Source organism: Melanotaenia boesemani, chromosome 19 (genome assembly GCF_017639745.1).
Source record: "Melanotaenia boesemani isolate fMelBoe1 chromosome 19, fMelBoe1.pri, whole genome shotgun sequence".
Taxonomy (NCBI): Eukaryota; Metazoa; Chordata; class Actinopteri; order Atheriniformes; family Melanotaeniidae; genus Melanotaenia; species Melanotaenia boesemani.
The window spans coordinates 24159835-24184213 of NC_055700.1; the positions used below are offsets into that span (position 1 = coordinate 24159835).

The 24379-nt window shown below is 39.5% G+C and overlaps 1 protein-coding gene across 3 annotated transcripts in view; it reads right to left on the reverse strand.

Annotated features, from left to right (window-relative positions):
- Positions 1-24379, reverse strand: part of whrna (whirlin a) — a 199929-nt gene that overhangs the window by 84275 nt on the left and 91275 nt on the right. For all 3 annotated transcript variants that reach the window (XM_041969776.1, XM_041969777.1, XM_041969778.1), the window contains exons 2-3: positions 18876-19094; positions 13192-13317 (exon numbers count right to left, since the gene is read on the reverse strand). In XM_041969776.1, the coding sequence (XP_041825710.1) occupies positions 13192-13317; positions 18876-19094 (345 nt within the window). The remainder of the gene's footprint in view (positions 1-13191; positions 13318-18875; positions 19095-24379) is intronic.

The following is a 24379-nucleotide window of genomic DNA, read 5'->3' on the forward strand; positions in this document are numbered from 1 at the left end:
CCCCGCCCCCGCCCCCCACTCCCCACCCCCAAAACAGCACCTTCCCCCCAGGGCCAGCAGCCAAAACCCCCCGGGACAGCCCGCCTACGCCCCGGGCCAACGCGACAGGCCACCCGGCCCGCCCCGCCCCCGGGCCATCCATGGAGACAGGGGCGCTTGAAGACCCCATCCCCCCTCCCTCCCCCACTAGTGATGGAATATATTATGTGCTGTTTGCAATTAAAAAAAGAGGGTTAAAATTGGGGGGCAGTAACTGCATTGAGGAGGGGGCGGGGCCACCTGAGCAGTCCCACCCACCTGACCTCGCATGTTCCACCCCCCAAAACGTGTTTGTATGTTGCAAATGTTATTTGTGCTCAGTGACTAAGTGGAATTAAAAGCTGGGAGGCATGCTGCCGCTCGGCGAAGCAACGGGGCCACTATGATGACCCCCCTGCCCCGCCCAGCACAACAAGCACACCCCCCACAGCCCTACCTGTGTATGTAGTGAAGAGTGGGGGAGGGGAGGGGTCAGGAGATGTAGGTCCAGAGGGGAGTAAGCCTCCCCCCTGGAAGACGACCCGCCAGTGGCTTAGGGCGCCCCCGTCCCCCGCCGGCCCCGAAGGGCGTCACAGGCCCGGAGCAGGCACCCCAACCCAGGCACGCCACGAACCCCCCCAGGGGCCAGCCACCAGCCCAAGGGGCCACTTTCCTCTTTCTGAGTGGGAGGGGGGCGAGGCAAAGGAAGGGAACCCCAGGCCCACGCCCCCAACACCCGGCCAGGGCGCCCCCAGAGGACACGTCCTAACCCCCTGCAAACGCACACACACTTTTTTTTTTTTTTTTTTTTTTTTTTTTTTCTCCCCAGCCACTCACACACCCTCTCACACACCTCTATACACCAACACCTCAATACGTGCACATACCTCCACACACACACTTCACGCACATACCTATAAACACACACACCGGTGCCCACATACACACACACTCTCATACCCCTCCATACACATACACCACTACACATGCACTCACATACATACCTGCATATACACACAAGCACCTCCATACATACTCACGCCTCCACCCACTCCTTCACTCCTCCACACACACCTCGACCTCCACGTGCACACACTCATATATACACACCTTCACACACACCCACACACACATCCCACATAGAGCCTCCACACACACACCCGCACACCACTCACACACACATACACGCACACACCTAGACCTTCATACACACCCACACACACATACAGCAAACACATCCCTCTACACCCACCCACACACCAGCATACCTACAGACACACACACACACACACCCACCTATATACAAACACACCCCCACCCAGGTTCCGGGGCTGCGACCAAGCACCAGGGCACGGACCAACCCCCGGCAAGGCACATCCGGACGGGCCCAGCCCCCCCCAGCAGCGGCAGACCCCCCACCCCCAGGAGCGGGGGGAGACCCGACACCCCAGAGCCCGGGGCCCCCACCCGGCCCACCCCGGGCCCGACCGGCCACCCGGCCAGGGGCCGACGGACACCGACCCAGGCACCCCGGCAGCCACCCCCCACCGCCACGAGGCAGCCCCACCCCGGGGCCCACCCAATGCCGCCCGCCCAGACCGGAACCCCCAGCCGACCCAGCAGCGGAGCAGCCGAGATCCCCACCCAGGAGACAACCGGAGACCCGAAGCCACCAGGGACCCCCCACCCATATCCACCCCCATCCCAGCGAAGCCGCAATCCTCCACCTACATTAAGTGATGTAGCCAGTCACAGGGGACCAGAGGGAATGATAGTCATCTGATTGGTTCCTGGAGGAGGCAGACATTGTCTCAATGCTGATGTGATCTAACAGGAGATTTCTAAACTGCTGGATAGACAAATTATTCTTATCTTTCCAGTTCACAAGAATAGTTTTCTTTGCGATGCATAAGACTGCGAGGACCAAGTTTATGGAGTGTATTCCTATGTTAGTGTCACCCAGGTCGCCTAGTAGGCAAAGTGTGGGGTTTGCAGAAAAACTGGTTTTAAACCATTTTGAGAGATCTTCACACACCTTAATCCAGAACCTTTGGACAGGTGTGCAGGACCACAGCGCATGGATGTAGCTATCAGAAGTATTCTCAGAGCAGTGTGGGCAGATATCTGATGGTGAAAGGCCCATCCTGAACATCCTGTGTCCTGTATAATGAGTTCTATGGAGAATTTTGAATTGTATTAGTTGTATATTTGAATTCTGAGTCATTTTAAACGTGTTTAAACATATTTGTGACCATCTTTTCTGATCAAAGTTATTAGATAAATCATCTTCCCATTTTGAAGTTGGGAGAGATATCCTGTCTTCTAGCTTTGCAAGTAATCTATATATTTTTGATAATAATTTTGGAGTATTAAGATTCAAGAATTCTGCTATTCTGACAGGGAGCTGCAAGTCTAACTGTACAGGGGTATACTTCTTACATATAATTGATTTTAGTTGGTGATACTCTAAGAATTTATTGCTGTTGATTCCATACTGTGAGACAATTGTGTTGAAAGATACTATTATCTGAATGTTACAGCTAAAATGGAGACTCATCAGACCAGACTATGTTTTTCCATCTTCTATTGTCCAGTGTTGATGAGTTTGTGTGAATTGTAGCCTCAGTTTCCTGTTCTTAGCTGACAGGAGGCACCCGGTGTGGTCTTCTGCTGCTTTAGCCCATCTGCTTCAAGGTTGGATGTGTTGTGTGTTCAGAGATGCTGTTCTGCATTACCGTTTTTATCAGCAAATATGAATATTTGAACACATAATGAAAACGATGAAATGCTCTGCTCCAGTAACATTAGATTTTTTGAACAGACATTGACTATGTTAACATTCAGAGCAATATTCAGACGACTGACCTTTAAATAGAAAAAGGCAGCACTGTAATCAGTGTTCTTACTTGTAGATGGGATTTTCTATTCATATTCCTCTTAATCACATGTTATTAAAGTATGACTATTTGCATATACTGATTAATGACTTCCCACTGGACTATTTGTCCTCTTTTCCAAACCAGATAAAATGTTTTCATTGTATCCACATCCATTAAAACATGCAGCATTACTTAGTTTCCTCCGTCGCTATTTAGCGTGTTTCTCTGCAGTTCCAGCTAACAGCTGGAGCGTAAGACGTGTTGAAAGACGAGCTAGCAAATTCTGTGGAATGAGAAAAACTGTACAAGTGTAACTAAGTAATATGAAAGTCTACATAATGATGCAAATATTGCAGCAATTGTGTTAAACATACTACAATTAGATTATTATTTTAAATTTCGAATATTGTGTGAAGGTAATCAGACAAAGCCATTTACATGGCAGTGTTTTATCCTGAGTCTTAATTAGGTCACTACCAGAATATTGCTGTCCATGTAATCATACACAGGGGGAATGTTTATACCCACAGCAGATTTTAGCAGCACTTTTAATTGGAACTACTACTCTATGGCTCTGAAATGAGACTTAGAGGATGCAGCTATAACGGCACAGACTTATGTCAGAGGGGCCTGTGGAAGGGCCAGCAAATATCCACATGCAGAAACAAGGGTGTGAAAATGATGACATTTATCCCTGTCTGCTGGGAAATAATTCCCATCTGTTAATCTTCCATTTGCATGACGATGTTCAAACAGAAGTTCCTTGCAATGTTGAAATAATGAAACAGATCAATAAAATGAGAAAAGCTATAAATAGCTGTTTAATAACTGAGTCTGCTTCAGGAGTGAGATTTGTGTCTGAGGAATCATCTCAGATCAAATTAACTTCTCAGCTGTTCTATTCTTCTAAAAGCTCCTGGTGCAGAAACAGTTGTTTTACAGGTAAAACTAAGAATAAGTTATTGACGAACTGTGTCTCATTTGTCCTGACCGACAACACATTTATTTTGCAAAATGCATTTATCTATTTCATTAGCGATTTGTTTTTGACATGCAATTCCATGCAAATAATCTAACTTATTTACCTGTGGACTCTTCTCTCCCACAACAGCTCTAATGGGTGGATTTTGTGATGCCACACACCTGTTTAAAGCTAATACTGCCACGTGTGAGGTGTATTAACTGTATTAACAAAGCAGTAAATCAGAGAAATAGGCCTTTTAATGATTATTTCACTGTGGTTATGTTGTAAAGCACTGTTAAACATGTCCCCACCTCCACACACTCAGTTCTGCTGGAAGGTGCTGCATCAGCAGATTTTGTGAGCGTACCCGTTCTGCTGAGTGAACCCGAACATGAGTGGAGCAAAGAGATGCAGACAGATAAGGAGATTTTTTTTCAGCTGATCGCTTTGTCTTTGTTGTCTTTGAATCAGTCTCAGTTAGACAAAAAATAAATAAATAAATAAAGTTACGTGTGTGTGTTTTGAGACAGAATGGGGATAAAAAATAGGTTAATCTTGTGTTTTTCTACAGTTTTTAGTATCTTAGACAGCCAAGGTTTTGCACAATAGCAGCTAAATCAAACAGACAGAAATTGAAGCCTCAGGGGAACATCAAGCATCTCACTGCGTTTACAATGTCAGGAAACCAGGACAATATGGGATGTGGCCTTTTCTCTCTCTTTATGAGAGGCTTTTTAGCCACAGAAAATAACCTTAATTGGGAGGGAGAACCTTAGTTTACCCGCTTGTTTTGGCCCAGCCAGCAGTGGAGTAGAGGCTGGTTTTTTATCAGACCAGTTGTATAAATTGTACTTAACATCAGGACTCCAAATTAACACCCATCAAACCACAAAAGCTGTATCAAAGTTTTTTAAATGAAAAGAAGTTTTTATAAATGAAAACTTACTGTGCAATTTTGCAGAGAATGAAGGAAGTAAATCATTTCAGTTATTTGTCCTAGCAGTGCTTTCACTACATTTCCCATGAACACTGTTCTAATCCCTTCTAATGGCTCTACTGTGTGATCAAAGTGCAGCTAAATGAGAAGCAAATATTTAAAAAAAAAAGTCAATTAACCCGTTAAAACCAGCCCCATGAAAAAAACGGTAAGAAAAGTAATTTTTTAAAATATAAGGGTCTTTATTTGGCCCTTTAACAAAATGTAACAAAAGAAATTAACATTTTTTGCGGGGATATCTACCATTTATTATCATGTGATATATTAAAAATATTATAATATGGTTTTCTGCTTCTGGGTATCTATTAGGGGACAGAAGACAAGTATCAGATTGTGTTCAACCGGATTTTGAGCAAAGTTTATACCATAAATTGAAGCAAACTGTATGTGACAAATATGTCACGTCGGGCTATTATGGATCAAAACAAGAAACATGTATGATTAAATACAAGCAGCCACATTTGTTTGACGATTCGACTGAATGTATTCAGTTCAATTGTTTGACTTTTTTTTTTCTTTTCAAACATTTCAGCTGATGGAAATTCTGATTGGATGGAACCTTTAGGAATCTACCAGTTTTTGACCAACAGCCAATTTTGAGCCTTGCTTACAATGCCTACAGTATATTTTGAAATAAGTAGTCAATTACATTTTAATTCCAAAGACATAAGATTAATACTCAAATTTAACGACTTACAGACTTCTAGACGAACATATAACTTCTGCAATATGCTTGAAAAGCTGACTCACAAAGATTCAGCATTTGTCTCTTACTTATTTAACATCATGTCACTTTTTGTGTTTTATTGCTGCAGCTCTATAATTAGATTGCCGGCCACCTCTGGCTGCAGCTCATAAGACCAGCTCTGTATTTCACTACCAACAATCTAGGACGAGGTCACATCCCACACAGTCAAAACCATTTTCTTTTGGAGTGCTCTTTTGAAAATTACTTTTATAGCGTTTCGCCTTTATTAGACTACTCAAAGCGCAAAGAGGTATGGGAAAAAGGAAATGTAACAGAGCAACAAAGTGATCCTGGTCAATATCAAATCTATTACAGCAGAGCAGCCAAGACAGCCAAGGAGTTGAAATTTTAGGTCCTATTTCATACTCTTTTATCTTCTTCTGTGAACCTGAAGTAAAGTGAATCAAACAGAATTTTCCTCTGACCTCCCTCCACTTAAAATGCTTGCTGTGTTTTGAAATGCTTTTGAGTGGAGGAAAAGAAAAGCTAACCACTCTTCAACATCAAAGGCCACATATACAGTATATATTATATTTTGATACTGGATGAGAAGAATTGACTTTTATTTCTTTTAATTTTCTCACAAAAAATCAAAAGCTGGTCTTGGTTTTCTTCAGAATATATCACCCACATCAAATAATCTACAGTATATATTGACAAAAAAAAGTAAAATCACTGTTATTTTTCTGCGATGTACTAGAAACCAAAAGAAAGTGATATGTTGTTACATAAAAAAAACACTAAAATTTTAAATTACAGTATTTATTTGACAATGTTTTTTTTTTGTTATATTAAAATTCATGCAGCATAATAATGAAATAAACTAATCAATATCTTGGAATATTCCTTGTACAGATGGTAAAATCTCTCATCCATCTATCATACTGTTATGAGACAAGCACATATGGGCTAATTCCTTAGTCACAGAGGGGGACAAAAAGTCATAAATTATTTTAACATTTATGGTAGAAAACTTTTCGATTTAATCAAGTATCTTGTATCATCAGTGTATGAATTTGGAACAATCACCAGAAACTTGTAAAAATAAAAAATGTGAGCAATTTTTGATATGAACCTCTTGCCTTCAGAGATCTTAGGATATAGAGATTTCTGTGCAGCAGAGACATTAAACTGTTGGCAGTGAGCATGATGTCATGTAACCTGCCACGGGAGTTCACACTGGTTATTGTGATAGCAGTGTATGTGCCTCCTTCTGCCAATGCGGACACACCCTGCTCTGGGTCACCAGCAGGCTGCAGACACAGCACCCTATTCCTCATCGCTGGGGACTTCAATCATGCCGCCGCTCTATCATGTGTTCTGCCAGCATACACACAGTACGTCACCTGTCCCACCAGAGACAATAAAAAACTGGACTTGTTTTATGCCAACACTGAGTAGACATATTTTGCATCCACCCTCTCTCCTCTAGGGAGAGCTGATCACCATATTATATGCAGCCTGTGTACAAACCAGGCAGGCTGTGGTCCCACTTACAGTGAGCCAAAACTGGAGAGGGCTGGGGTGGACCTGCATCTAGCAGAGTGGATTCTGCATTATCTCACAAATCGGCCCCAGTTTGTGAGAGCCTGGGACTGTGTGTCTGACCTGCTGACTTGCACAGTAGGTGTCCCCCAGGGGATGGTCTTGGCCCCGTTTCTCTTCACCCTCTAAACTGCAGACTTCAGACACAACATGGACAGCTGCGTTCTGCAGAAGTTCTCAGACGACTCTACGATTGTTGTACTGATCACTGAGAACGATGACCTGGACAACAGAGGACTGATGCAGAACTTTGTGGACTGGTGTCAGCAAAACCACTTCCTGATTAATGTGGGGAAAACCAAGGAGATGGTGCTGGATTTTCGCAGACGAAGTCCAGCTCTGTCCTGGGTGTTTCTCTGGACTCGGTGCAAAAAGTAGGTGACAAAAGGGTCCTGGCAAAAAGTAAATCTATGTTGGACCATGAATCCCACCCCCTACGTGAGTCCCACTGAAGCTGTTCTGGAAAGCAGACTGATCCATCCTGACTGTGCGAAGGAGAGATACTGCAGGTCTTTCCTCCCTGCTGCTGACAGATTTTACAATGAACACATGGAAACTGTTTGCATATTTACATTTATGTTTATGTACATATTTATATACTGTACATATTTTTTGTGTGTGTTATTTTTTATATCACTTGTGTGCTTCTTCTTACTGCACCTGCACTATTGTAACAAAGCCCTTTCCCCAATAAGGGACTAATAAAGGTTTCTTATTCTTATTATTCTCATTGAATCATCAGTTTACTGAAACATATTTACTACATAGACCAGGTAGTATGCAGCACATACAGTGTAGTTTTTTTTCCCCATTTTACTGAATTAATTCATTATGATTTAAGTTCTGATAATCTATTTATTGAAATGAAATATTTTTATTGAAATAAAAGCACTGGGAGAGTATTTTACCATTTGGCAAAGGTAAGCAGGACCTATTGTTAAAGCAAGCAGAAAAACAAGTAACACTGAATCTTTCAGCATTTGCATATATCTAAATATTGGTGATTTGGCTCATCTATTAATGCACTTCAGACATTTTCTGATGAAGTTCTGCAGTGGGAAAAAAAAAATGTGGTCAAATGTCAACTTTCGATTTTTTTGTCAACAACAAAGTTGCACACGGTGCTGAACAGTTTACTTCCACCTTCATGCCTCACGCTAGGAAAGCATCATGCACAGTCCTTGCTGGGGATTTTAGACAGATGTGACATTTTCTTCTTGCAAGCCTACATGTTCATAATCAAAAACACTCTAGTAAAGCTGATGACGTCTGCATGTTGGCTAAAACAGAAGAGCATCATTACCTGCATTAAAGTAGCAGTTATTGCTGCACTGATCATGAAGACTCAAAACAAATTCCGTGTGCAGCCTTTTTTTTTCATTTTTAACTTATCTATTTTTTTATTCACTTTTTAGCATAAATACAATGCCTATGATAAAAAAAATCAATGGCATTAATTCACACAGTTTACACAGATATATCTCTTTACGATTTTTCTGCCATATATATATATATATATATATATATATATATATATATATATATATATATATATATATATATAAATTTTTTTTTAACTTGTTTGTGGCCATTATGTGCAGTGGAGGTGAGGACCCAAACGCAGACAGATGAGGCAGGAGGCAGAACGGTGTAGGTAAAAGGTTTATCGTTGGAAACTTAGGAACAGGACAAAAGCGCACACTACAGGAATTTAAACCACAAAGATCCGATAAAGACAACTGAAAACCATGGGGTATAAATATACAGAGGGAGTGATAAGGAGCAGGTGAAGTGAATGAGTAATCAAACCAGGTGAACTAACGAGCCAGCAACAGCAAACACAGAACACATTAGAGAAAGCTATGAAACAGGAAACTGAACTAAACATGACAAAACCAAAAACCTAAACCATGATCATAACAGAAACTAAACATGACAAAAACCAGAACTATAAATCAAGATCATGACATAACTAAAAATGACACAAAACACAGACAAAAACACAAGAAACAAGAACAAACTGTAAACTATGATTGTGGCCTTTCAGCCACCCCTCTCATCCATCTTTGTGAGGCACTTCAAGTCTTCCATTAGACACAGTTCAGGTATATACAAAGTAGTCACAGAGGTATCAGGATTTAAGAAAGGCAAACAAAGGAAAGAGCGGGGCTCAATCTTCTTAATTATTTAAAAAGTTTTCCAAATACATCATGGACCAACATCAAGAAAAAGGAGCAGTCACATATGCTCTCCATGATCTGAACAGTGTCGACTTGCCTCTCTTGTTTTCTTCTGGTATCGACATCACAGTTGGCATAACCTTTTCTCCCCAGCTTTAACCGAATTAAACTGATCCAGGCAGATGTCAACAAAAGGCCAGTGGGCAAGGCTGACCTTTCTTCTCCTCAAGTATTCAGTGAGTGACGAGGTGCAATATGGGTGATTTCATATACTAGATAAGCGTGTCCCGTGTTTATATAAACCTACATGCACAAACAGAAATGTGCAAAATGAAGCTGCAGGAGAACACAATATAGAAATATATATACAGATCATTTTTATTTGCCTTTTTCCAGTCTGAAGGTCAAGCCAGTGACATGTTGTTGTTATGATGATTACAAAAGGCTGAATGTGATAGAAGTCATCCATCACAGTCATGCTTGCCAGATGAGAACCAGTAAAGCGCTTAGCTGCAGGGCAAGAAAGCAGCATTGTGAACAATTATGAGGAAGCATCCTCTCCTGGTGAGCCCAGACAATCAGAAACATCTTTAGTCTGCAACCTCAGAAGGCTTAATCACTACTGAGGATGGACACAGCATCATCAGATTTCAGACAAACAACGTATATTAAAAATGAGATTCTTGGATCCTTTTGTAAAAAGTAAAAGCTTATGTGAAGTAAAAAAATTTCACTCCAAGTAACAAGTTAAACAGAGGACTTCTAGCTAACTCTGAATTGTATCTGAACAAGTAGGGCAGAATAGCTTCCTCCTCCTCCTCTAATATTTCATCTTTTTAAGACTTTTATACAAATCATCCAAAAAAGAGCATTCAGCTGAGCCAGTAAGCTGTAAAGAGAACAGCGTAATAATCTAGGTGATAACTGGAAACGTTCCCAGACAAGATAAATTCAAATGAGGTAGAACGAAGAAGCAGATAATGTTGCTGCATAAACACTCTACATTATGAGGTGCAGAAGACGAAATATGTTGACTGTTGCAAACCTGTTAGATGTCTAAATGCCAATTACTGACCATGAATATATATATAATATAAAATAATTTGAAATCAGCAGAGTCTGCAGACATTTCTATAGTCAGTCTTCATCCAGTCATCAGAATCTGCATGCAACTCTTTTTCCAGAATACATCCAATAAGCCAGAATACATAAGCCTAATCTCAGTAAAAGTACAATCAAACAGATTTGCATTGCACATGTAAAAAGAAGCCTCCAGATTGAGAGACAAACTAAAAAAGAACTTTGTGCTGCAGCATTATGGTGCTGCAGGAACATTACAAATCATCCTGCATCCAGTCTGATGTCCTTTTAGGAGAGGATGTGTTTAGTCTGATAGCAGTGTTCTTCCCTGCTGAGGGTTGAAACCTGGTCTTTGGAAACAGCAGGAAACTCATCATCCAAATGTCAACAACGGTGCTGTATGATAACACAAACAGCAACAATGACAGCCTAGAAATGAACACATCTACTTTAAAATATATTTAAGGGAGTGTGTAAAAAACACCAAAGTTTTAAGTTTATGATGACTCATGCTCAGGTCATGAGGATTGGATGTGAAATGTCCGTCACTGTAGACACATTTTCATTTCCTTGCTTTCATCATTCACTGGAGCTACCACATCATGAAATAACAGAATAATTTTTTCACTGTTTTTCTCTCTATATCCTGCCAATCTGTGCAACCATGTGCATACAATTGCAAATGTGTCTGCACGAAAATCTGAAAGCATGTCTCTGCTTTCTCATCTTCTCTTACTCTTTCTTGACCTCCCTTGAAAATCTGCCAAGAGAACGTCTGGCATATGGCCCTGCAAGTAAAACAAGGTGTCCAGTGGAGCATCACAAACAAAAACCTGAGAGAAACACTTTGCAGCAGGCAGGGAAAAGTGCTTTATTTAGAGCAAACTACCACCACAGAGCCCTGGTGTCGAGTACAAATGAGGTTACTTTAAAACACACATCTGCCTCTTCTTTATTTGTGTTTTCAAATCACAAAATTCCAGACTAAAGGCCAAGGTACAAAATATTAAAAAACAATGACGAGGAGAGAAAGCTGAAGCAAAAGACAAAAGGTGTTTGGACACATAGAAATCAGGTTTGACGATATCCTGATACATTTTCTTCAAATAATTAATCCATGTTAAATCAATCTGACTGAATCTGAATAATAGTTTTATTTTAAATTTCTAGTTATTGAAAATTCCCTAACAAGAAGACACCTGTGTGGAATCTTCAGCAGTTGTTTGTGTACTTGGCAGGTTAATGGACTGACCACTAACAGGCATGAGATGAAAGGCTGAGGACAGAGATCATCTGTATTCAGTCTCCGTACACTTACTGGCCTCTTCATTAGGTATGACTGTTCGGGTGCTTATTAACACAAATATCTAATCTAATTACATGGCAGCAACTCAATGCATTTAGTAGCAGTAGTAATGGTTGTTGGTCTGAGTAACCAGAAACGGCTAATTTTTAAAAACACAACCATCTCTTGTTCATCTGTCGCATGTACAACGAACCCAGAAACAATTCTTGTGTTTGCCATTACATCAATATAACAGAAAATAAACAACATACTTTCACTTTTGCCGTGATGCCCTGCAGCATCCCATAATACCTCTGCAGCTCACAAAATCTGTTACCCCATTAATTATTTCAGACACAACTCTCTCGTTACTAAAGTTGAACCTTCTGAGTTTAAAATGTGCAATTTTATGTCCTTTCATTTTAGCTCTGCTTTTATGCTCGAATTAAAGGGTTTTATTTCCAGTCTAAACATACCAAGTCTTTTGAGCAACAGGTTTTGGAACAAGCAGGAAGCAGGAAGTCTGAGAATTGATAGAAAATAAAGAGACGTCTGATAAAAAAGGAAATTTCCCCAGTGAATGAACACAGTATAGACAATGACTCACTGGAAGGGTAGAGTAGGCATAAGTTGCAAGAATATAAAGTTTATATGTATATGTATATGTATATGTATATATATATTTATATGTCTCCAAGGGTATTGTAAAATTGATCCAGATAAACTAAATGAAACAATTTTAAATAATGCAAAAAATAATAGCCTTAGAAATAATTTAAGCAAACTAGAATAAAATAAAAAACAATAGATTAGAATCAACAAAATAATTATGATAACATGATTATGCTAAAATAAAATAAATATAAAATAAAATTGAAAAAATCTAATAAAGTAAAATAAAATAGAATAAAAAAAATGAATACATTAAATAATCATTTAAATCTAATCAAACAAATATAATGGTAAAACAATGAATATAAATCAGGCTAAAAGAACAGTTTCATTTAAAACAGCAGGGATTGCTCTGGGGGCTCTGTGGTTGTTTCCTGAGATGTGTTCTTACAAACGTGCTGCAGTTCTGACATTACTAAGATCTCACCTGAAGAAGCTGTATGCAAGCAGACACAATTTCCAAATCATTTAGACAAGAAATTGTGCAGACCTAATCTAGTTGACAAGTTTGTGCAAAGAGCAGCTAATGGCAGATGGAGCCCAAGTGTGAAAAGAGCAGGTAAATGTCACCAGGAAGAAGAGTAAGCAAGTCTGCATGCTGATCAGGTTTACCACTTCATACTCTTTCTTTCCTGGCAGGGCTATCTTCCACTTTTTCCATCACAATGCAGAAAAATAATAAATGAAGAATGGAGGCGTTCTCATGTGGATTTCCCTGTAAACACTTTGTCAGTGAAGAACAAAGCACAACTGGACCCTAAAATGTCAGATTACATGTGTGGGTCAGATAAAAAAAGACAATAAGTGTGTCACCATGTGATACCTTAAGTCCTCCACACTCTGCTGCTGATCCTTTGTCAACTCCAGTGATGTAGATACCCAGTGCATACTCTGCTCCCCCTCGGATCATCAGACCCAGAGACCGGCCGTCATCCAAAACCAGGTTGACCTGTTTGAGACAGACAGACAGTCAGATAAACAAAGCCGAAGTAATAAAAACTGAAACAGTGTGATCAAAAGATCAATTTTTAAAGGATATATTTGAGTTTCAGCTGTTTGTTTGACAGGTTTGACTTTATTTTATTTCAAATAACAGCCCTGCTCCTGGTTGGGATTGTACAGTAGGTCTATACAGAGGCTGAGGAGCTATTTTTTCTTCCTTCTTTTTCCTCCTGTTATAGCAAGTTAGGGTCAGCTACAAGGAGGCTGGATACCTTCCAATCAGAGAAATAACTTCTTAAATTGGCCTGTTAGTTTGATCATTTTCAAGCCACTTTCTCTGAAAGGCATGAACCAAGTTTCAATTCACCAGATGTCACTACTACATCTAATGGTGGCTACTGTACTCAAATGTTTTCATGAGGAGGATTTTATAGCTATATATACTGGAATCTGTGGCGATATTAGCTATTGATGAGCTACATATCTGTCTTATTAATCAGTAATAACAAGAAAATCATATTTTTTTGCGCTTATATGGTCTACAATAAAAGAAGTCAAAGAAAACCTTCTTATTTAAAACAATTGTTTTATTGTTATATCTATTTTTATTCACTCTTTGTCCATATCATTACAACATTTTGGGATTAAGGCAGGCTTAGTGACCTCAGCAAGGACTTGCTAATGAAGAAATAATTTGGTGACAGTCCATCTATTAGACAAAAGAGTAAAGACATAAACAAATCCACAGATTAATGACGATGTCCACTCTTATTACTCTTCTTTCTGCAAAGATCGGATGTAAATTCATGAAAAAAATGATGATGCATTTCACAGTTGAGCTGACCTGACTCATCTAACTAAATGAACACTACTTAACATGCAGAAGTAGAAATGACCTCCAATAAACAAATAACCTCAGAAATCTGGCACTCGTCGGAGCCCCTCCCTTTATGTTTCAATGCTAAATTACTTCACAGATGCCCACCTCTAAGTCGAAGTCTTCTGGTGAAATTTTCATGGAATTTTAATGATTTTTCTTTTACCAATAGTGAATAACACAGATAATGTATGTAAAATAGTGCAGCTATAAATATTGACCACCCTGCTGCTCTCCAATGCTTTAATCTATTAAATACTTTGAAAAAACTTACACTATTTACACTCTTTGCCACAGGCTACAGAGTTTATGAAGGGTTCATTTGTTTTATAAGACTCTTACTCTTTATTCCAATCCGCTGGCTGGGATTCAAGGAGGTATAATGTGCTTTCTTGGTTTAGGGCCTCTAGGTAACCTCATCAACATCAACAATGTCACTCCATAGCTATCTATTCCAACCCCTGAGTCACTCACTCACTTAATGAAGTAGTTCTCTAATGTTGAAGCTCTTTTTCTTTTTCATGATACACATTATATGCTGATGGTTTGCAAATGTATTCATTTATATATCTTTAAGCAGATTCAGCAACCATTCATGTAAAAAAGGTTTTTAGTATCAAGACAAAATAAAAAAAATCATCTGGTCCTTATCAGGTCTTATCAGCTTTAGTAAAACAACTCTGCTCTATGTGAGTCATAACTCTGGGCCCAGTTGGTGCTGGAAATCAATCCGGAGTCCATCATTCTACATATGTAGAAATATTCAAGACAACTGACAACCTTTCAAGCAGTGGACATTCAATTAGAAAAAGACTGAACCAGTACAGCTTGTTTGAAGGGGCTGAAGAAGAAAGACTCTTCTCTCTAAAAAGAACATGGCAGCACAGCTTAGGTTTGCATAGATGCATCTGAACAAACTGCAAGACTTCTGAAACAATGTCCTTTGGATAGATAAAAGCAATGTGAAGATGTCATAATGCACAGGAGCATGTTAGGAGAAAACTAATTGGAGCCTATCAGCACAAACATCCCATGCCAACTTTAAAGCATGGTGGTGGAGGGCTGATGATCTGGGCTTGCTTTAGAGCCACAGGCTCTGTATAACAGAGAGGACTTTACTAAAATAAAATTGGATGAACTCATTTCAGAAAATTTTAAATATTTACATTTGAAAAGCAAAGACAGCACATTAAATTAATCCTGCACAGCTAAACTATTCCCAACTTCAAGTATAAAACTTTCCTCCACCACAATGATTTATAACCATCCCTTGGCTTGCAAAGAGTGACTGGGGGGATCAGTTGCACCCCAGTGACTACAATAAGGCACATCTGCAAATACATCTGTTGAACAATGTAATTTTCATTCCCTTATATACCCACTGGCAAAGATTCGGCATCTGGTCTTGCTTTCCTCTGGTGCATATTGCTCTGACTTCCTATTTTAATTACAGCTGTCTGGCTATTCAAGACACCTCAGCTCACCTTTGGGAATATAAAGGAGTTCTGGTTCTTTGACATTTGTGCAGGACTTTGAAACCAGCTTTAATTACCAGAACCACACTGATTGGCTCTTCATAGGAGCTCTTAAGGTTAGTAGTGTCCCTCTAATATCAGCCCTTATTAAAGATCAATTCATTGCTTTCTCTGTGAAAAGAAGAACCATTATTCCAGTGTCTATTTTTAAAGCGATGAACTCTGAGATGGCCTTTATTGAGACTTTTTTTGTGGTTGCAAGTGCAGTTTAATTAAATAAAATGTATAAAAAAAAAGAATAAACTGAGTCATTACCCTCTGCATAAAGTTAAAATAGGACAAAAAATCTGTAACTATGCTGTAGTCAGTGAGAAGTTGGTAGATTATTTCAATTTCAAGAAATCCACCAAGCACTGGCTACTTATCAAAAGACTGTTAACAAACCGACTTTAAACCCTTTATTGCATTAATGTGAAGCGTTATGGGCCGGAGCTACAAACCACCCACTAACAAATTAATTCCTGTTTAGCCAAGTGCAAATTTTCCTCATGTGAAGCTGATCTTTCATCGTCAAAGCTGGTGTCTTTCAACAGCACAGCATTTGACTTAGCTTCATGCAGAGCACAGTTAATTAGTCTTCCCTGCAACTACAGACTTAATGAAGTTGATTCCAGTAGGAGGTTGACTTGAAATAATAGGATGAATTTCCTCACAGATTCAACAGATGTCAATCTGAAACCCATCAGATCAGACAGCAGGTTAAACGGAAAATTAGAAAATGAAGTCTGCCATCTTAAAATAATAATAATTTTAAAAAAAAATCAAATGCTGGATTAATATTTTTAAAACCTTATCTGCAAAGTGTTAACTAAAGCTGCTACTAATTTAGGTAGAGAGAATAATGAGCAGCTCTTAGCTGCTGAAAAATTGAAAGTTCTGGTGTATTAAGTCAATTAAATGGCTTTGACAATTTCTTCCCTGCAGGTTACAAAGTGATGGAAGGGTGAGGTTTGGACAGTACAGTTACTGCTTTTTTTTCTTTAGTGTTTCTCCTGCTTTGTCCATACTCTTCTGGAGTATTTCCAGGAGAAATTTATATTTGCTTACGATAAATTTGACTAAATCTGTCTATATTAATCCTACAATGTTGTATTTGTGGATGGTGTCTACAATAATGGTCATGTTTTACCCTCATTTAAATCCTGCACAGGTCAAGACCAGGTGTTAGGTGTTGAATTAAAAAATTAGGGTCACCATTCCTTGAGATGAATTAATCTATTGCTATTCCACAAAATCTTGTACTTTTTGTCTCTAGGGTCTCACATATGACATACAGGGGTCACAGGGTTAGGACATGGAGGTCCTGGTAGTTTCCATGAAGATGAAGGAGGTTTCAACTGTTTTACGGAGCACTGCAATGCAACAGTTTCACTCTGGGATTAGAAATATTTCTGATTCTGATTCTGTCCCTGAATTCTCCTGACTCTGACAATTTATAGAACAACATCGGCTGATATTTACCTGCTTAACACCTCTATTAAAACATTTGTAAAACTGCTTAGGTTTGCTTTTTTAGCTTCCACTTTTGCACAGTTCCTTATCAGACATTACCTTACTCATTCCTAGATGAGCTGGGCTGCTATCATCTGGTTTTTAATGTGGTTTTCTTTAAGAAGATAATTTTATACTGACAAAGTAACACATATATTGATTCTGACACTTCTAGAACAATCTCACGTCTCAGCTGTCTTTTTGTCTTTTGTCCAAGATTATACATACAGTCCCTGTAGCTGTGAAAATATATTTAATTTATTTTGAGTATGACATTTTGGATTAAAGTCAGAAAAATATTTCTCTTGATAAAGAGGTTAACTTCTTTTTCTTCTTTTTAAATGATGGCTGGTAAAACAGATTACAGTGATACTGCCATCTTCTAGATTAGCACATTACTAATCTATGCTGTAGGATTTTTCTTATTATGATGTATTCATGAATACATGAGGCTAATCTTAGGTATTATATTATTGCCAATTTGCTTTGTGCTTCCATTAATCCATTGTTTAACAGTTGCCATAACTTGCAAGTGATTTTGAAAGCTAACAAAAAGTTTTATAGCTTTATAGTTGCGTATAATCGTTGCTTCATGCTAATGCTATGCTACAGTCTCAGTAGACTTAATTATGTTGATATTGATAGTTCTGTGACTTTCTTCATCACTGCTGGATTTTGATGCCATTAATAGGAGCATGCTTGTTGGGTATGGAGTTCTGTAATGACCAGAAGTCCAGTGGGAGCTGAATTAAAATACCAGCCACTGACCAGTGTATGCTTCTACTTTGGCAACACACTACTGATGCAAAGGGGACATATTTAACTTATCTCCTATCATAGTCTTGAACGGCTGTTAGCTCAACTTGCTCCTTATTTTTCCAATTTTAGAGCACTCTGCTTTCTGTCTGTTGCCAGTAAACGTAAGCACTAAATTCCAAAGAAATATTGCTCCAAAAAGGACCTTTTTTTTTTAGTAGAAATGAGTAAAACAGGCAGTTTTCAAACTTTCAAGCTTGTCACTTTATTGTTAGCATGCAGAAGGCTCCATCACTGTATGCCCCCAACATAGAAAATGCCCCTATTTATGCGTACTGTACCACCTACTTTAAAATCACAGCTGAAATCCCAACTTGGATGGAAACCTGTTTCCTAGACCTGACTCCCCCCCCCCCCCAAGTCTCAATACAACTGCCAATTTGTGTCATGCAGTTCAGCGAATTGAAGCATTTTTCCTTCTGTGCTTGGATGAATCCCAGTTGTCTACTGGTTGCAGGGCTGTTAGTCATGACATGTGGTATATCACAGGCTAACTGGCCTAGGTGGTGCATGTCACATGCACTTTGCTAGCACAGCCAATAACTATCTCTGTACAAAAGAGACCATTTAATTAAATGGAGCCATTTTTTCTGAAAGGTCCAGCAGTGTCATTTCACAGCATGACACCGATGCAGAGATAAATGTTGGAAAGTAAGACACAATTGTCTGGAAAATCATACTTTTGCTGCTTTATGTCATTTACCCTACATTTTTTACATTCCTTATATTTGCTTTTCTCATTACATGAAAGTTTTAAGGAATAAAGAAAAAAGAAAAAACAAAATATATACATAGGTTAAGGACACTTGCCCTGAGGCCGCAGTGTTTTGCATGCACAGCCTCTACCTTCTTTTCATCGCCCTCCTGTAGAAGTTGCATATTGCTGCGTCGCTGGCTGTCAGTTCTCCTCAAGGTTGCGCTCCGATGCTCAGGCAGATCAGGAGGAGGGGACACGCTGCGACCCTGGGGGTCCACCCAGGTATAAACATGGTTGGTGACATAACCGCCTGGAATCCTCCCGACTGATCGTACCGAGAGGCAAAGCTTTTTACTGCCCTTCAGCACCTAAGAGGAAAACAGAAGAAGGTGGGTTCAAGATTGTATGAATAAATAAAAAACAACAAACACTTCAAACATGAGTATTTCACAATTTGAAGGAGAAAATTGTTTTCATGAATCGACACTGCAGGTAATTTAGCATGGTTTGATGAGGCCACACACATACATGGGTAAAAACACGAAGATCCATCAGGGAATTCTAAAGTAAAAGGTGGAGAACATTAAAAATTATTGCGAGAAGCAACCAATTTCATGTTTCTCAAAACCCCCCCGAAGCAAATGATCAAATGCCACCACATGTACACATATGCTTTCAAACAAATCCCTGCTGAAAACTGCTGTAGGCTGTGCCTCATTGCTCTCTGATAGCTTTCATATGTGGGATCCCTCTGCAGATCAATGCATTCCCATGTGCCCAGTGGTCTGGAGAAATCAAAGCCAACAGGGCTGAAGCTCTTAATGATCAGTCTCTGTGCCACAAACAGAAACTTGACTGCTTTCATGTCAGACTAAAAATAATCCTGAACAGTGCTGGTTTTAAAACAGGTACGTGAACCGTGTGGCGACTACAGTGCTGCCTGATAGATGTCCAGAAATGTTATCTAATTTTGAGCTGATGAAAAGATATTTTTATTAGTTTGATAAAACTAGTTGTTAAAAAGGCCAATCGAATTGCTGATTGTCTTGTTTTGGTTTTGTAATTGCTCATTTTGTTTTTTTTTACTACATAGAATAGTGAAAAACGTTAAAGCATACACCCAGTACTTTGCATGCAGTGTTCTTTCAGACCCCTTTTTAATGAATAACAAATAATCTTCCTCCATTCGTCCTCTTCCAACACTTCTTGCAAAGAACAGCTAAATGCTGCTGCTGACATACTTATTAAAATATGGTTCATGGAACAACTCAAATTATAACTTGTCAGCGACCGAGAGAAGAAAAAGCCAATCTTCACAATGATCAGCAGAATCAATTTCACCATCTTACTCTGTGCAGAGATAACAACTTCAATTCTGAGGCAGCCCACCCTGTCAGCTAAAAGATCCCTGATTGTACCAAAATGCCTGTCATCTTTGGTGGAATAATTTTACACAGAGCCTTGATGTGGAAGGATCCACTCATGAGCTTTATTAAAAATGTAATGCATAAGGAGAGTCACCACACAGAGTCACAGGACATCTGAATGAAACTGTAACTCATCAGAGGATGCGTCTACCTTTTTATCTACAAAGCCTGAGAACAGGAAGGAAGCTCCAGATGGGAAGATCCACCTCGTCTTCCTCCCTTCATAGGCAGCGACAACTCAAAACCCCAAATCAAAGCATATAACTGATAGATTCCCATGCGCGCACACACAAATAAGAAACACTTGCAACAAAAAAGTCTTTTACACCAGGGGTGTCCAGCTCCGGTCCTCGAGGGCCACAATCCTACAGTTTATCGATGTGTCCCTGCTCCAAAACCACCTGACTCGAATTAATGAGTAATTTTGCAAAACTTAATTGGCTGTTGGATCTATTTCATTTGAGTCAGGTGTGTTGAAGCAGGAAACTTTGAAAACCTGCAGGACAACGGCCCTTGAGGACCAACTTTAGACACCCCTGCTCTACACTTAGAATACACGACCTCTGGTGGTCGTGTAAAAAAAAGTTTGGAAACCACCGCTCCAGTGGATGTATTGCCTAACAACTATGCCAAGGTTCAACACACATGGGAGTACATGGGCAGTGACAGATGTTGGACGTTCCTTACGTACATATCAATGAGGCATAAAGAAAATACACACTTATTTAGTTGTTGTGATTGTAGGACTTGTGATGTTAACAAATGATTTTAAATAAATACTAATGTGATAATAACATGATAAATTATTAAAATATAAATGTATATAAAAAGTATTTTTAAATTCATTTCATGCCAAATACCATCCTCTTGATTTGATCAGTGCATAACACTGGCACATGGCTGCATCACATTTCTCTGAGCCAAAATTTGGAGGTTGTTTATGAAGAAGTGCAAATTTAGAAAAACAGGAAACACGGAAAGTATGTCATGGAAAAAAAAAGTTTCCAAAGTTTTAAAAAATAGGACTTTTATTATGGAACTGGGTCAGACATATTAAAAGAAAAGTTGTTATAGAGGAGGAAATAAATTTCAAAGTCATAACAATGATATTTCTGCAAAGCAACATTTTAAAAAAATTTATTCTAAAAGGCTGAAAATGCCCTGTAGCAGGCAGAGCAGTTATTTAACACAAATTACTGGAATGATGTTTATGTGCTTCTTTTTGTGCTTCTTTATATACATATATATTTTTTTTCTTTTTGGCCCAAGCACAATGGCTTCTCATTAGATACTTTTCCAGCCAACATGTGCAGAACATCCCTTTGATTTATATTATATTGAACACTCGACTGTTGACTTGATTGCATTACAAGGAAATGGAGGAAGAAGGCAAAATGGTTGTTTAGATGCAATGAGAAACTCGAGTGAAGGGAATAACTGTAGGGCAACATGACGTGAAGAAAACAGGAAAAGATGGAGGGTAATGCAGAGAGCGGAGGAAAGGCAGCAGCTTTAATAGGCTCCGGTCCTGTAAATAACAAGTGTAATCATAGCAGCAGCTGGGATTGTGGTCCTGGTGCCTCATTTTAGACGGAAGGTGTTGATTGTGACCCAGGGCTGATGAAGCTCACCACTACTCTGGACAGCAGAACAAACAGTGCTAGGTTAATAATGGAAGATACAGCATATAACAGAGCAAAATGGGAAACGGCAACTGGAGGTGAGCTATTTTCAGACAATGCAACAGAAAACACAGTCCGCTCTCATAAGATATCAGGTGATTAATTTCATTAATCTGTCTTAAATTTACCCAAATCCTTGCAATGATGTTGCTACCCAGACAAACTTAAAATGTTGAACCTCATGTCTTTACAAAGTTGATGTTTTCAGGGTTCTGATGACGTTTTGATTTGGTCAAATGGATTTATGGCAGAAAAAGAAAAACACCCCACCAGCTCTCTGTTAAAAGCATTTTTATACTTTTTCTTCTGGCAGATGGTTTGGCTTCACAGTTAAAACCACTCTATCGCTTGTCCCTCTTAATTTTACCCAAACACACACACAGAACGGACACGTGGACTCAAGTACATTAAAGTGTGCAATCACAGCGCGCCATCTGTCACACACATAAAAAAACACTAAGCAGCAAACACACATATCAGATGTATGAAAGGAATAATGCAAGTATGGGTACAATAGACCAAAGCAGCAGACAGGTAAATTGCCCTTCACCTTGGTTATTTACTACTGTCAGGAAAGATCTGTCAGAAACAGCAGATCAGCTTTACACAACAGCAAACACATTTATGAGCTTGCGATTTTTATATATATATATATAAAAGAAAGTCTACTGAGGTGAATCCAACAGTAAAAAACACAATGTGTAACCAAGATACAATACTATCACCATGTATATGTTTGGACCATTGTCCAAAACATGCAAATTCAGAGATTGGCATAGAAATGTAATAAAAGTTAATCACAAGATGTTAAATGAGTGAGCATTAAATTCTCTATATTGTGGCGTTGGACTATTCTGAATTAAGATGTGTGTCTTTTAATTAATTTTAAATGTCCTTTTTTGTCATTTCTATGGTGACAGAGGGGGGACACTACGAGACTGCTTCAAGACAACAGTCATCATCTGCAGACAGGCTGCCACTGACAATGGTCACACAAACATTCAGGAATATACAGAGAAGGTCAATGCATAAATTACTAAGTACACTGATGATGTCACTCACACAAAAACTATCACTTTTAGAGCCAACCAGAAACTATAGCTGACAGGAGAGGTCCGCAAGCTTCTGTGGGCTAAGGACGTAGCCTTCAGGAGTGGTGACACTGTAGGCCTAGCAGCCAGGGCCAACCTGTCACATGGAATCAGGGAAGCAAAACAAAAGTACAGCAAGAAAATATCAAGAAATTACAAGACAGCAAGGTTACTGGTGTCCCTCTACCCTCCCTCACAGACACTTTCCATACCAGCATCACCCACAAAGCCATTAGGATTGTTGTGGATCCCTCACACTCCTGGCCTCGGGGAGAAGGTTCCACAGCATCTGGGCTGCTCCACAAGACTGTCAAACCACTTCATCCACCAGGCTTAAATACTTTAAGTGTTAAAGTATTTACAGTGTGTCTGGCACTGCCTATTTATTTATTTTTTTATTTATCATTGTTCATGTGTGTCTTTTAATTAATTTTAAATATCCTTGTTATGTCATTTCTATAGTGACAGAGAATAGCATCTCAGTTCCTCTGTACTTCCTGCTTTGCTGCTGTGCGGACGCTTCCTGCTTTGCTCTCCTTTCTGCTTGCATTTTCTTCTTTTTTTTCTTCTTTTTTCTTATCTTTACCGGCAAGAAATTTAGGAACAAGGACTCCTGGTCACTTATAAATCACTGGAACGAATATATTTTTTGATAAATTTAGTTGATTGCCATCGGAGAGCTAGTGGAATGATGTCTCCTAACCCTGCAGTATCAGTGAGCTGCGCTGAGTGTGAGCAACTTTCTTTGAGGATAACACAGCTGGAGAAGAGGATTGAAACACTGCAAGACATTCGTGTGAATGAAGAATTTATTGACTCTGTAGTAGCTTCTGTACAAGCTACTGAGTTGTCAAATGGATTGAGTCAAAGCTTCATACGCGAAGGCATGTCGAATGTGGAGCCTCCCGCTACAGACCTGGCTGATACACTTCCTTGGACGTGTTCAAATGACACTGGAATAGCTGAGGAAAATCCCAAACCGGACCATCAGACTGATCTCTCCTACTGGAACAGTGTTGGTGCCAGACCAAAGTCATCAACCACGGCCAGAACCTGGTCTGATGTTGTTCGTCGCAGAGGTAAATCCAGCAGGAAATTTAAAGCTCCAGCACCACTCCACCACCTGAAGTCTCACTGCATGATAAATATGATGTGTTGACTCATATTAAAATGAATGATGATGAATGTAATGCAAGGATCTATAAAAACTCAAGAAAAAGCCCTAAAACACAGACCAGGGCTAACCAGACCAGGAGGAGAGGCCAAAATTCCACAAACAGGAGGACTAGAGAAGCTATCGGCGCCTCCACACAAAAACAAATAGACACAATTCTGATTGGGGACTCTATAACAGCATGTGAGGATGGCAAAGACGGAAAATCTAACACTTTTTGATTCATCAGTCAGGGAACTGACAGAGATGTTTAGACCATTCTGTCTTCACATCCAGATG